The 15,343-nt window shown below is 36.4% G+C and overlaps 1 protein-coding gene across 1 annotated transcript; it reads left to right on the top strand.

The window, feature by feature from the left end:
* The first annotated feature begins 9,548 nt into the window (after positions 1-9,548).
* LOC139125012 (multiple epidermal growth factor-like domains protein 10) lies at positions 9,549-15,343 on the top strand. Its single transcript, XM_070691121.1, has 6 exons — positions 9,549-9,907; positions 12,661-12,698; positions 13,121-13,265; positions 13,544-13,608; positions 14,081-14,284; positions 14,888-15,343. The coding sequence occupies exons 1-6, from the start codon at positions 9,597-9,599 to the stop codon at positions 14,935-14,937; spliced, it is 813 nt and encodes a 270-aa protein (XP_070547222.1). The 5' UTR covers positions 9,549-9,596; the 3' UTR covers positions 14,938-15,343.

Here is a 15,343-nt window from a genome sequence, read left to right as displayed (position 1 = left end):
AAATGACTAATGACAAAACACACGTGCTGAAAACTGACATCACAAATCACATAGCTTCTAATTAAAAATTTATAAACTATCTGATACGATTTGTCATGCTCGTAAACAGGTACATTTAGCATGCTCGTAAAGTATTGATTACATTGTTCTCAAGACAAATTTAGCAGTGTTAATTTGGCGAGGGTGTGTTTCTGACCACTTCTCCATCCAATTATTGTAATTTTATTACAACCGAATATTGTTTATCAGGAACTGTTCAATTACCTTCTTGTTTGAAATGAACACATAACTATTTAAATGACGCTGCCCTCAACCCCCTAAAAATATTGGTTATGACAGATGGTGATTTCTCCGTGACTTTAGATTTTTCTCCGTGACAGTTCGACTAATATATTTAATAACGCTTTTTTGGCTGCTTTTTTTACTATACGTCTCCGAGTCACTTGTTCCATCTGTCTCTTTCACCTCTTCGACTCACCATTTAAGTCCGATTCATGTCCAAGCTTTTCGCGCAGGTTTATGGTAATATTAAATAAAATCTCATGTCAATTGATGAATGACTCAGTTCTTTATCTTTGGAGAGCAGAACAATATACGAATTGTTTGTTTATTTAACTCTTGTATCGCTGGAAATCGTTTGATATCAAGTCTACGCAGCGAGCCTCATGAATTGGCACAAAGCTGTTTTAAGGTATACCGCATTAAATCTTAACAGGGTGGTGAAACTACCGACATGAATATTTTTTCTACTCAAAAAATTTGACAGTCTTTTGAGTTTGACCGACAAACACACTCCTTTCCAAAAAACAATGAACACTTTTTTGCCTGACCTTAATATTTCACTGCAAAATGTAGCCTGACTGGCAATATTTGTGGCTTTGCTGATTCCTCCCGTTTAGCACCCCCGGAGAGTTTATGGTAACTCTAACGTACTATATCATAGAGGACTTTTGACACGGAAGGAAGGCACTAGTGGAGATCACAAAAGTTTACATCAAAAGTTTATATCACTGCAAAAAGATGCACAGAGCGTTGTACAAGTGAGGATAAGAGAGCCGTCATTTTAAATTGGAGAGTTGTGGAGGGGTCGTGCTTGCCTTTGATGTATCTCATTGCTTTGCAAACTTGAACTGATATAGCTTCAGTGTTTGCAAACATTAAAACAACAAATGGATGAATGCATGATTGATGCATAGTTTTATCATCAATGTAAAAAACCGTGACACTACTTTATTCAATATAATATCTTATTTGAAAACTACAGTATTTGCAGAAAAACCGAAAGTTTTTACTTTATCGTCTATTCCTATTCTTTTGGCAGGGGCTAAAAGACTGGCATTAAAAATGATTAAAGTCATGAAAGTCACGAAATTACTCTTATTCCAAATGCAAAATATTTAATGTAAAACAGCACTATTGTTTTTTTTATATAGTTATTAAATATGGAAATTTCACAAAATTTGACTCAGGCAGACTAGAATTAATTTGTTTTGAAATGTTGAAAACTAGAGAAAAGTGGAGCCAGTATTGCATCAATTAACGCTTCTTTCTTATACAACTTCCAGTGGCTTGCCATGCTAAAAGGTGAACAAAACCTATATTGTACTCTTTGGTCGGCACATTTATGAAAATCAAATCAATGTTTACCAAAGAGTGATTTTGAGCAAAAGTATGCTATGTTATGTGGAAGGGTACCTTAATTAGCTCTTTACATGTTTAAGACTTCACTAATTTTCATAATAAGCTCGATTTTTTTCCCATTTCTTTCCATTGCTATCGTGATTTTGAACACGATTGAAATTTTACCGTGTTTTCTACCCTAGGTTCATCAGTGCTGGTGGACAGAATTGTCCTCGAGGCTGTTTATCGTCCAGTTTAAGCGAACGGATGTATCAATTGCTTAGACAAAGTTCGTGTGTAATAGTGAGTGCACGAGCGTGAGTGCGAACTCTACGGTGTTTGGGGAGGTCGCAGTCAGAAAAATCGTAACAACTTAGCTCAGTTATAGAACCACTAATTTTTGAGACGCAGGGATTTTGCCGAGTTGTTCTGCCCTTGGCTTCTCAATCAATCATGCCAAATACTAGCACCTTAACTAACTGATACTCTCATTTATTCCTCCAAATTTGTATTAAGTCTCACAAATAAGCTTATAAGAAACGTTGCAGTTAACGACACTACCGACGCTTTTGATCATTTTTAAAATGTTTGAAAAGTCCAAATGTTGTATTAAATTTACTATTCGCAGATATATAATGCAGGCAAAATTTGCCAATGTTCCCTTGTGATAGATTGTTATAAAAAGTCATAATTTTTTATGTTCTGTATAGCTTTGAAGAGTGCCTTCTGTGATGTTTTCCTATCAAAGTATGAAATAAAAGACCTCATCGAATGCACATGGAGTTTATTTTGTCACAACGTTTTAGTCAGATGATTCATATCGGTGCTTATAATCTTTCACTGTCTTCTAAAACGGAGGCAGTAGACCTTCTTCAACATATTATATTAAGGTACCTCAGTAACGAGTTCGAATCCTATGGAGAAGTACTGCATTGTGGGAAAGTTGAAACCAAACAACATGAGCTAAAATCCAATAATTGAAGCAGCTGTCGATAGCTTACATAATGCCATGATTGGACTAATGCAGTCGAAGTAAGCTAAGTGCTGCTAAATGTTGAGGTAGGATTTATTTGTCGAGAAAACCGTGATTTTATCTCACCACAGCAATCTCGACCGACACGGTACTGTTGTAAGTGGTGTTTTAGTCTGTCTCTATCGGTGTATACGTATGTTTTTATTGTGCCTTGTACAAGGGCCAATGTTTTGTAAATATATATTGAGTATTCAATTTCAAACTGTGTAAGGAAGTTTTATAATTCCTTAAAGTATAATTTTACACTGTATGCTGAATTTAGAGGCCTTTCCAGATAAAACGATGCCTGAATAGGATTGTTATGACTGTGAAGAAGCATTGTTCTGCTGCTCGTATCAGTATAGCGAATACTCATATCAATAAAAGTACAGTGTGCGTGGGTAGACACTAGTTGTGTGCGTGAAACCCGTAATATGTTTATCTAACAAACAGAACAGAAAGTATCATAAAGCGATACGGTCTCATTGAATGGTGGTCATATTTTTGAAACGTTACTCTTTCGTGACAGGGCAACCGAGTCTTATCTCAAGTGTAGCCACTCTACGCGAAATTACTTTAGCTCGATGGATTCTCTTTTGTGAGACATTCGGTTGTTTGCATTAGATAACAAATGTTGGAACAATGTACTGTATGCTGGACATCATGCAGTATGGATCGAAAGAATTAGACTGTACTCGTTTCGATAATTTTAGCAATCGATAGTTCAATCTGCATATCCAAATTCAAAAGCCTGGATTATATATAATTTTTCAGATGTTAAGCAGAACCGAAAAGAAGCGAAATGCGCATTGTACGTAAATCCGCAGTGATAAAATATGACATTTAACTGGTCCAATAATCATTTCCATTCAAGCTTATATATAAAACGTCTCCCTGGCAGACAAACAGTAACCCATTTTTTCCGCCATTGTTACCTCTTACATAGATATGTTTTCTTTAGGCGGTAAATATGGTGCACAGAATTACAGACCATAATTTGCAATTTCTCATTTTTCCTACCTCTATTTTTTCTCTTCTTCTTTTGTAAGGAAAGATATCATGATGTTATTTTATTTACATTTGAGAATGAAGCAAATACTTATAGCCGAGTCATTGCTTCCTCTAGTGCGTTTTATGGCGGAAGAGCCCATCATAAAAATCTCCATTAGGCGTGTCTGAAATTCACTGCGTAAAGGTATATATTCTATTATAATGTCGCTATTACTGACAAAGTGTGACTATTTTAAAACTGGTTTTACAGAGTCGGCATTATTTATGTATTGTGTATTCGTGCTAGCAGGCAACACCACGAAAGGTTCGATATTATGAACGTGCATTTTAATTCACATTATTCTCTAGAACATCGAGGGATGATCAGCAGTAAATAAAAATCAAATATTTTGTACGCCCGTTGCGATCTTCGATTATCAAGCTGTGTTTTCTTAGATGTGCGAAAGACAAAACTTATGTTCTAATATTTGCAATACAATGCTGAAAATCCAAATTGAATAGATCAGCAAATAGAGTTGAAATTAAAAAATAAAGAAGAACTACCTGATGGTCAAAAGCTGTCATAGTATAAGCGGGGAAGCGTACAACTATTGGGTGGTGTGGTAATATGTACTTTGACATGTACACATTGAGTGCAATTATGTCTCAAATTTCTTCCTTCCTTGTGCTAATCAAAATCCCTTATCCCTATGTACGCATAATCACATCATGCGCTATTCTACACGGACACTCTCTGCGGGGCACAGGGAGTCCGTGACGTGTCGTGAATATGAAGCAGTACCATGTGTCAGTATTGATGTAATATTGTTGACCTCAAGTATGAAAACAGTCAATTAAAGCTTAATGGACTTTGGAGACAGATATTCAAACTACAAAACTCTTGTCTGGAGTACCACTTATCAGGGCACATTTTGACACTCTAGAAGTAAGTTAAGTTTTGACGTCTCCGTTTTGTGCAAAATGGAAATTAACTTTATCAATACGGTGAATACAAAGATCGCGGCTAATTTGAATTTCAAATACCGGTAAACATAAGTTATTATTCTTTCTCTGCCAAATTTTGAACGCGACTCCTGACTTGTATTTATGCTTTGCAAATGGAATGGTTGAATGTTTCGTAGAGTAAATTTGATGAAACATTCGAGGCCTTTAATTCAAAGGGGCGTACAGCTTTAAGCTCTTTCTATAGTTGGATAAAAATGTGATGTATGATCGGCCTTCAATTAACACTATCCCTTTCGTTTGCCTTCAAAAAGAAGAGATAAGTTTTGTGCGTTCTTAAAGACGTGTTCACGTGCATTCACGTAATGAAGAATTTGACATATTACTAGTTGTTTCCTTTGCAGAAATATGATACTTACAGACCAAAGCGTTAATTTAATATTACTTACGATTTTGATCGGTGCTTCTTCAGCTTCCACAGATTCGCCATTGAACACATTGGCATACTTGCTCTTGACAGTAACTGACCCTGGCATGGCACTTGTATGGGTATCAATGTCAACTCTATCTAAAATCCAACATCAAGAAATATGAATAAATTATAACTGCACCTTCATGATGAAGGCTGGTGTTTTTCGAAGAAAAACATGAATATTCACAACTGTCCTAAATATCTTTTTTCCATAGTTAGTATGACGCCATCTTCTAGACAGGATAATACAACGTTGGTATGTATGAGCTAGAAGGATATTACGCATTCCGACATTTGCGCCAAGAACAATTTATCAAATTTCTCCGCCTTCATTCATTTCCTTGTTATTTCGTTATTTTTATTGCAATGACAATGGCGTAAACGCTCATGGCTGTTTTTCAAAACTTATTGCATATGTATGGGATCATCTTACGTTGAGATAGACAATAATTACATCCTTTTATCCTACATCCTGTACACAAAAAAGATTATATAATCTTTTATCTAAAGTGCAGGCGTAAAATATTGATTTAATATCCTCATCTAAAACGAGACCAACGGTAGAGGTTGAGTTACTTTGACATAACTTATATGATAGAACAATGTGAATTGAAAGATGTTTTGTTTTTGCCCAAGAAAAACAACTTTTTACAATAAAAAACGTCAATCGACGAGCCCTCTACGTCAATTTTATACGCCGCTTAGTACTATACTCGAGAACACCTCTGTGTGTCTATTAAGTTTATCAATAAGGGCTGGCACGAGAACATTTTAAGAATCCTGAACTGACACAAAAAGTTTTTGCGTCTCTTAACGATGCTACCTGCAGTATTATTGTTGTCGTTACTGCAGCCATGTTGCTGCCATACGCTAATTTGCATGTCGATTGGACCTTGTTTTATCCAAGTTAGATAAAAGTACGTAATGTATTCGAAAGCGTGGTGAAAATAATAATTCTGAGAAATAATCCAATTTATTTGCATGTACATTGCAACATGGTACTTTTTGGTACAAAGATATTATCTTGAAATCTTGAAATCTTTTCGGCTAAACGAAAAAAAACCCAAACTTTGAAAGAGGTAGTTAATTGAATAACTAATGTGTATACCATAAGACGCAAGATGATCCGGAAGGTATATATTTGGAAATATAATTTAAATTCTGAACATAGTTACTGATTTAGCCGATCATTTACGAAAAGAAAGTCTGCAATGAAGACGTTTGAAAGTAGCACTAGTACTATAAAAATGAGTATTGAAACATTTAAAAAACTAAATATTAATATGTATATGTTTCTATACCCCATGTTGGTTTATTGCAACTAAATTTTCCGTGAATTCATAAGTGAGTGTCTTTGAATTTTTGTTGATACAGGCAGTGTTTCCGTCAAATATGCTGTTGCCATCTCATCCTGTTTCGTAATCAAGTTTAATTTTGGTGAAGTGCACGTGATGGAAACGCTCTGCCGATAAATTAATGCACAAGGTACAAGATTTTCGTACAAAGCCTAAATCTACCTGGTATAAGCAACCAATGGAGTCATATCGCGTTTTCTTCGTCATTGTTCTGTCACGCGAGATTAGGCAAAACGAGTAATTGGTGACTAAACCGAAGTTTTCCAAGCCTTGTCAACTCTGCTAAATGTACTTGTGTCATATTGTTAAATGGGCTTCTATTGCAGAGGAAGATTGGCAGGGCTTTCAGTTGAATGGTTTGCATTGTTCTACAGCTCGTTTTTTTTTATTTCCCGATGAACTTTGACGATTCGAAACCAAAATCAATCACGAAAAATAATGACAACTGTTTCAGTTCTGACTTACTAATAGAGGAAAATCAAAGCAAATTCCGGCCGTTTCACCAAAGCCTGGGTGAATATCCTCTGGTAGACGTGCAGTTACGGATTGTCTGTCATAATCAGGATTGTTAAGAGGTGTTGGACGTCACCATTATTAATACACGTTTCAAACGTCAAATGTTGTATAGAGCATTGCTAGTGAAAAGTGCAGAATTTTAGCAATGGGAACAGGAAATACCTGTCATCTGTCTTGTGCATATCTTCTTGTATTGGTCTTGTGCTGTGGATATTCTACTACGGAACAAGTCAATTGAATTCCGGTGATCCTCATTATTGCGTCTTTCATTACGAGGGAGGACAGCAGTAAGTATTTCAGATATTTTCGTAAAATTATGTCGATTGGATTGTGACAAGTAAACCAGCTTAAAACTTGAAGCAAAATTATTATACTAGTTCTGTTATCCATAGATGTGTAGTACTGTAACAGTGACACGGATTTCGATAACTTTGACTTTGTTAGATGCTCTTTTACCTCTGATCTTAAAGCTGTTTTACTCATAAACAAGAAAATCTGTTTTGACAAGACCTCCTTGCTAATATAAAGAGAAATGGATATTTCACGATTACTCATCCATACGGTATACGAATACCAATCAAAATTTTAAATAATGTGAAGATCAGGGCATTTGAGAAAATGGTATTTTTTCATCTTTGCTCGTGAATTTGAATTTAAAATGTGTTAAATGCTCAGATAATTCACAAAGTCCTCGTACATCTGATGTTTTTGCATTGACCTCGACGCTAGTCTCAACTGTACGTTATACTCAGATAGAAACTACTGTTAACGAACAATATGAAATGTCTTCTGTAAATATTGTTGTGTCATATGTTTATTGTTTCTTCTTCTATACAGAATAAGCAGATGCTGTGATGGTTACTATCTCAATAACTCCATCTGTACCGGTAAGTATCATGGCATCAATATCACCGTGAAATTGATTAAAGTAATAAACCGCACCCATGCAGTGACTTGTGTACCACGAGATTGCGACCACCTATCAACACAAATGCAGGATAGCAGCGAGGCGTTATCTCCTGGGGAGAGTTCACTCTTATCCCATCAACTCCGATTTCACAAATATAGCGAATTAAATCGCTTTATCAACACATATAGTACATTATACCAGTACACTCATCGTGAAAACTAAAAGCCTTGATGGGTCTCAACATGAAAATAAATATGCTATACTAGCAATGCATCACAGTTTGAACCCTTCAGAGTGGTCGTGATCATGTACATCGCTTGAACTATGGAACTTTTGGTCGGTTTTTGGGGGGACGGGGATATTACGAATAGAAGGCGATTTAGGATTTCAAGAAATTTTAAAAAAGATTAATAACATAAATAAGTATAAAAATTGTATCAATGATTTCAATGACCAGTACAATAAATCGACGTCGTTTGTAGATACTTACAGTCACCAGTGCACTTGAACAGAAACGTACAGCAACAGAAAATGTCGTTGGCAGGCTCTCAGTGATACTTTAGATTTCAATTTCATCGAGCTTTCAGTCAGTGAAACACAGCAATAAACATGTTAATGTTAAACATACTGTAACTACGTTTCATGTTACTACAAATAAACCAGGAACGGTTATACGGTTATATTCACTTTAAGTTATTCATGTGATTAGGTTATTGTAAAGTGTACAATAGCAAATATTTAAATTGAGAGGGAAACAAGTACATGAAGAGACATAGACACTACAAATAGTGTAACTATTTGACGTACACGAATGTTTATTTATAGTAATAGAAACGTATTGTTTGAAATGTTGAGTCGATATAATTTTGTACTATTAAGTGTCAAACATATTTTTTATTTATTTATTTGTCTGTTTGTTTGTTTGTTTGTTTGTTTATTTATTTGTGAACGTCGTTACCAACTTGAAGGAAATCTATGTTATAATCAACTCATACCCCCACTTTTATTTCAACAGTTCTTCGAAGCACACAAATCTTAGTTTTAATGTGATTTTTTCTAAAATGCTGTTTTAGAAGTTGTGCGTACATCTTTCACTTTTCGTCCTTTCTTCCTTCTGATATTAATTAATCATGACCGTGTTTTCTTCCAAGAATAGAGGCATTTATGAAAAGGTTTTAATTGATGTATCTATTTCATTACCAATACTATGGATTTCTTTCAGAGTGCCTTAATGGTTTTTATGGCGAAGGCTGTATGTATAAGTGTTTATGTGAAAATGGAGGAATTTGTAATAAAACAGACGGATCGTGTGAGTGTCTCCCTTCACACTATGGTGCAACTTGCGCATTTAACTGTTCATGTGAAAATAACGCTACGTGTAACGACGATGAAGGAATATTCAAGTCTTGTACGTGCAAAGAGGGCTACTATGGCAACTTCTGTGAAAACAAGTGTTCGTGTCCCAATGGTACTGTTTGTGATCCCGTCTCTGGCTGTATGTGTAAAAGTGGAACTTGGGGTGTGAACTGCAGTGAAGTGTGTAATTGCCCAAGTAATATGCTCTGTAACATTGCTGACGGCTCTTGTAAATGTCACCCTGGTTTCTATGGGGACAAATGCCAACATCGATGTAATTGTTTCAATGGAGGGGAATGTAGTAAGGCAAATCCGAATGTGTGTGATTGTCCGTCTACCTGGCGAGGAAGAGACTGTACAGACTGTAACGTTTATACATCCGTTGCAAAAGCCAATAGTAACATGCACAATTTTTGTGAAGACAATTGCCTACACTGTTACAACGGAAATGACTGTAGACCTCAGGACAAATCATGTATCTGTACACCCGGTTGGTATGGTGATCGATGTAATCATCAGTGTGGTTACGATAATGAACGTAGTAACGTAGGAATGACATGTCCCGAGAACTGCTTGGAATGCAACAATGATACTGGTGACTGTATATCTTGTGTAGCAGGATGGATAGGCATAAACTGTGAACTGCCATATCTCCTGAGTGATAACGGGGTAGCTGGTGTTGATACGACTAGAGTATGTATCTGTCCAGAGAGGTAAGGGGAGTACATTGAATTTCTGGGTATGGGAAATGTTGGTATTTGATGATGAAAAAAAAAGATGGTGTAACAATTTCAAAAAATGTGCGAACAAACCAAAGTCGCGATGTGCTTGACAATCAGCAAAATATGGGAAATCTGATTCTCTTGATCTGTAAGCCCACCGTCAATGGAGAGGTGATATGATAATGTCAATATTTATGATATGAGCATGTAATGTAATTTTGGTTACAAATTCAGTGCATACTGTGTATTTGGTGCAAAGGCAAATCCTTGAAAACAAATTTCAGTGATTATGCAGCGATTTAATAAAAGTGGGTTTACTATGTGACTCGCCCTGTAAATAGCGAAATTAAAAATAAGTATATGACAGGATTCAATAGAATTTTGAAAGAAGATGTTATTCATAATATGAGGTTATCCCTCGATATCACCTCTTGGTGGGGTCGTATTGCTGCGAGTGCGGTTGTGGGCCGCATCACACGAGTCCAAGACGAGTGTGATGCGGCCCACAACCGCACGAGCAGCAATACGACCCTACCAAGTGGTGATATCGCAGGATAACCTCTTTATCATATACCTATTCCCACGTTATTGAATGAATAAATCTCGTATATTAAAATATGATACGTTTCACTGTGGTTTTTCTTGATGGACTACATTTGTTTGCGTCATCTTGCTAAGGCGGATTGATATACTAGCGTCTGACGTAATCTATCAGCTGGCTCATTGACGGTTGAGCAGAGAAATGCTTGAACTCTGTTATCAAACATTAGGATATCTACCGAATCGGTACGGTACATGCAAGTGTTGTGTTTGGTATTATTTTCCAGAACGCATTTACCATGAATACATGATATTTTTGAAAGTTGTGCTTTTGAATTTGCCGGTCCTCCGACATGTCCGATAGCACTTTTGCTTGTCGTCTGCGCGTCTGTGCATATGCACGGACGGAACAGCGGTCTGTCATCGATCTGTCAGTGCCCGTACGGTGTGATGCTCTGCTCTTTAATTTGTTCAAATTGGTAGCACTGCGAGCAGGTTAATCCGATATCGACACATGTGTTTTATTTAGTTACCCCGCATTTTCCTATGCTTCAAAACCCTGCCACTTTTGGAGATCGGACATGATATCGTAGTCAAAGTCAAAATCATAGACGGGCACCATGGTTTGTTTTGATTAGGGGGCCACCATGTAAGTAGTCCGGTATGCAAATCAACAGGCCGTATCAGGCTTTGTTATGTAAATCAACAGGTCGTATCACTTTTTCATATGCAAATATTCAATTGAATGAAAGAAAGACGCGCTGATCATTCCTTTCATATGCAAATCAACAAGGCGTATCACTTTATTGACATGCAAATCAACATGATAATCATGTCACTGAACTCAGTAGGCCAACAGACACAATACAGGGCATAGGTATATGATAATGATGTATATCCAGACAAGCAAACAAGCAAATTTTGCAGAGCAGACAATGAATATATTGCGAAAACGTTAATGAAATACAAGTGTTAATAGTCGCGCCAGCGGCTTACTGACTACGCATGTGCTTATCATAATATATACTATGCGAGTAACCGGAAGTGTACCCTTCTCCCATGGGCGCCGCCATGTTTTTTTTTTGAGTACTCGTAAATAAACAAATACGAAACAAATTACCATTATATAACATGCCATTTATAAAATATACCTCTTTTATTAGCCAGGAAATGTTATTATGCACCTTGTCGCCGATACAAAACATCGTTAATATAGATAAAGGGAGAAAACTCGTGCATATGAACGGGGGGGGGGGGGCATACGCAAAGAATGCTGGGATTGAATTTTAGAAAAGCGCCCCCTGTGTCAATAATTAGATTCAAAAATTGCCAGTTTTTCGACTGAATGCTGTAGTTTTCAGCTTGCAAGTGGAAGGTGGGGCAGTGCGGTTACCATTGCAATGGTAACGATGGCATAATACGTCCCTTGTTTAACACAATAGGCTGTTATCACGGTAAAAGTTGCCAATTTTTGTCCAAAATTTTTACACGTTATAGAAAATCTATACCTGGACTGCTGCAGGGTTTGACGTCGTGTACGTACGTGAGCTGCTTTCATCAGAGGGAAACTGGGCATAGTTGTCATACAAACGTTTATAACAATTAATCACATTTTATCATGAATCAATACAAATAACATTGCCAATCTTAACCCCTGGCGTGACTCCAAGGGCTGAGCCCAAATATAATATTAGTATGAATGTATGTACAGTCATGAACCAGGAGATACAAGATTTGTAACCGAAAAGAAATGAATGATTTATTTCGTCATATTATAAACTGTGTCAAAAAATATCATGCTGTGACTGCATGGGGTGTATGGCTGGTTGACTAATTGGTACCCGGTGTTTTATAACCTAAGGTGTGCTACATTAATCGATTTCATGAAGACAGTGCCTGTCAAAAACAAACAAAATTCGACGGTTCAAGGCAAGGCGATGTATCTTATTGCATAGCGACGGCAGACGATTTATGAAAATTAAATTTCAATGGCAATTCATTCTATTGATCAGATTAAAATACTGAACAAATTTGACAACTATATGACCACACATCACATCATTACTGACTTGAATTGTTCGATATAAATTTATGATAACAACATTATAATAATTACCCATGGTTATGAACATTTGTTCATTGGAGACGCACTACTCGTGTATTTTCATCTATCTGACTTCTAAGGTTTTTATGTTCTCTTACAGGAGTGATAACAGTAGTTTAAACAACAGTACAAGGCAAGGTAATAACCGGCATATAATGTTTTAATCCTAACTTTGTTGTACATGATAAAAGATGTGGTTCCAGTTAGCGACTACCCTTACCGCCAATATCAGACTAAATGAAGACTCTGAATTATTTTAGTACAATACATCCCTAATGTGAAAAGTTGTTGGCAATTTGTTTCAGCTGAGATACTGATCACAAAAATTAAAAGGGCGAAGTCAACAAAATACTACATGTGTTGTTTCAGGGACTCCACCTACTCACGATCATACATTGCCCGTTAGTAATCAAGTTTAGAAAGACTAAATGACTTCAATGACTTCAGTCGCATTTTGTTTTCAATATGTCATGACATTCGTAAGGCGATCTTAATCATATTAATCATTTGATCGCAAGAGAATCTTAATTATTGATGTGCGTTTATATCTATTTCAACAGTAACGGAGTGCACATCTAGTAACGACAAATCAGTATTTTACTCGCACATCTTGATCATAGTAATTCTTGTTCTGGCACCGGGCAATATCATTTTACTGATAATGTGTGCTGTCCGTCGTATGAAGAGAACAAGAAACACACACAGGTACGAGGAGACGTATTCATATTTCGAATAAGGTATTATAAAGTACTTTCTAATTTTATTGTCTTTCATCGGCTATGACTCTTTAGCGAGTATTTTTCAAAATACTGTTTTAGATTAAAACATGATAAGAATTCTTCGAAAAATGTTAATCATTACACTTCATATCGACATACAAAATACCTGTCTCAGTAACAGCGTGCGCGATGACTAATTGTCCTCGTCCATGTACCTCTGTACTGTGTGTCTCTTTTTTATTCCTTATCTCTTTCTTCCCACAGAATCGAGTCACCGATGTTTGATTATTCGACCATTGACTACACTCAGATGACACAGATAAACAGGGGTAAGAATGTGTTCACCTATGCCAGCACTTATCTAAACCAGAAAATTTAACGCCAAATGAGATTATCCCAGAAGATGATATTTTAATATCTCTTACATATACATATATCTCTGAAATACAATCCTCTCAGAATAAACATGTGGTGTTTCAGCTTCATATGTGATACTGAAATAGGCATTTTATCCTTAAATCTAACAAGTTCAAATTCCTAGAAATGAGAGGGTATCTGGGTTGCTGTAATTGATGGCAATACGCTGATTATATTAAAGTTCAGTCAAAAGTGGAGATCATCATGAATGAATAAATAAGTAAACAAATAAATAATAACATAAAACAAATTAACTACAACGTAACCTTACACTGACCAACTTTTTTTTACACTAGGCGTAAACTGACCACTATTGCATTGCTGACATCTTTTACTCATCATGAACGCTCTATTTACGGTGGTACGTTTTCCTTTATGTTGCAGATATTAATATATCAAGAATTGAACGAAGCAACAGTAGCGGTGCCAATGAATACGAAGCGTCTTACGATAGTATCTCACTTCCGTACCAATCTCTTCAGGACTTCAGTATGGATAAATATGAGATTCCTTTGAAAGAGCAAGACCACATGGCTAGTAAACTTGCCGGGGTTCTGTTTATAGAGAATGTATCACAAAGACTAAATGGTAAGCAGTCTGGGTTTTGTCTGACGAAGGTATAGTAGGGTCCATGAATCAGTGATCACGATTACCAAACCCTGTGAATAATTAATTATTACATTATACTTGCATGTACAACAGCACTTTCGGGAATTTTGGTCCATGTTTGACGCTTTCGGATATAAACCCTCTCAAGTGCATCAAGGTTGTAAAAATGACGACAAAGCGAGTTAGTGAATGGGAAAAAAAAGCTTTACTTTTTTTTCCTGATCTTGCTTCTCATGTATAGGGTTAAGTTAGGAAACGAAAGCAATTTGCGAGTCACAGATTTCGCGCCGAACATAGTCTTCCTGAGCTCGACCATTCATAACCAATAGTGCCGACGACAAGAACGCGTTCCAAGCTTTCAAAGGAGAGACAACATTTTAAAACAGGTGAATGATGCGTGCAGTGCATAATGTGGTGATCGATTCTCTCAGCTTGATTCTGATAATTACTAATTATTTATTTCATTCATTATGTCGGTTACAAGGTTATGTGTCTATTTTCTTTATCAGTACCTTCTCGACATTGCTTAACAAAAGATAACGAACAGCCCTAACACCTTAAGTTTCTATTTCTTTGGTTCAGGTACCAGTATACCAACAACTGCAAACAGAGAGGCTGGTGGTCGTAACTAATAGTTTGACATCGGTCAGGTGCATCAACGTGGCCATACCTAATGATGTAAAAGATACAACTAGAAATATCCACAGCGTAACTCAGACTACATACTAATAGGCCAGAAATAACGTAAGAAGTTCAACAGTTTGAATTTAGAGTATCAGGAGAATTCGTCGAAGACTACAGCATATACCTTACGTTCATTTGCTTCCGTTAGATACACACAAGTTTTTAGATGAGGTAGGAGATTTTTTATAGGAAGTTTAAGTTTACAGGAAGTAAGCTTGTCAATAAAAAAACAATAGGGACGAGAACTAATTATGACATCACAGATAGTCGTCTACATGATCTACTTCTAGAAATAACTTTATTGGCAGACATCTGTTCACAGCAAAATACAGTCATAATTGACTCTGACATCAT

The sequence above is a fragment of the Ptychodera flava genome (genome assembly GCF_041260155.1).
Source record: "Ptychodera flava strain L36383 chromosome 23 unlocalized genomic scaffold, AS_Pfla_20210202 Scaffold_24__1_contigs__length_23054250_pilon, whole genome shotgun sequence".
Classification (NCBI taxonomy): Eukaryota; Metazoa; Hemichordata; class Enteropneusta; family Ptychoderidae; genus Ptychodera; species Ptychodera flava.
The sequence above is the reverse complement of the archived record's forward strand: the minus strand, read 5'-3'. Positions and strand labels throughout refer to the sequence as shown.

What these genes read in the sequence shown, in the direction of transcription:
- LOC139125012 (XM_070691121.1), top strand. Translation starts at nt 9,597, where the DNA reads ATGCACAATTTTTGTGAAGACAATTGCCTACACTGTTACAACGGAAAT. An exon ending in GATGACACAGATAAACAGGG is followed by an intron (nt 13,609 to 14,080) that starts GTAAGAATGTGT and finishes TTTATGTTGCAG; the next exon opens with ATATTAATATATCAAGAATT. An exon ending in TGTATCACAAAGACTAAATG is followed by an intron (nt 14,285 to 14,887) that starts GTAAGCAGTCTG and finishes TCTTTGGTTCAG; the next exon opens with GTACCAGTATACCAACAACT.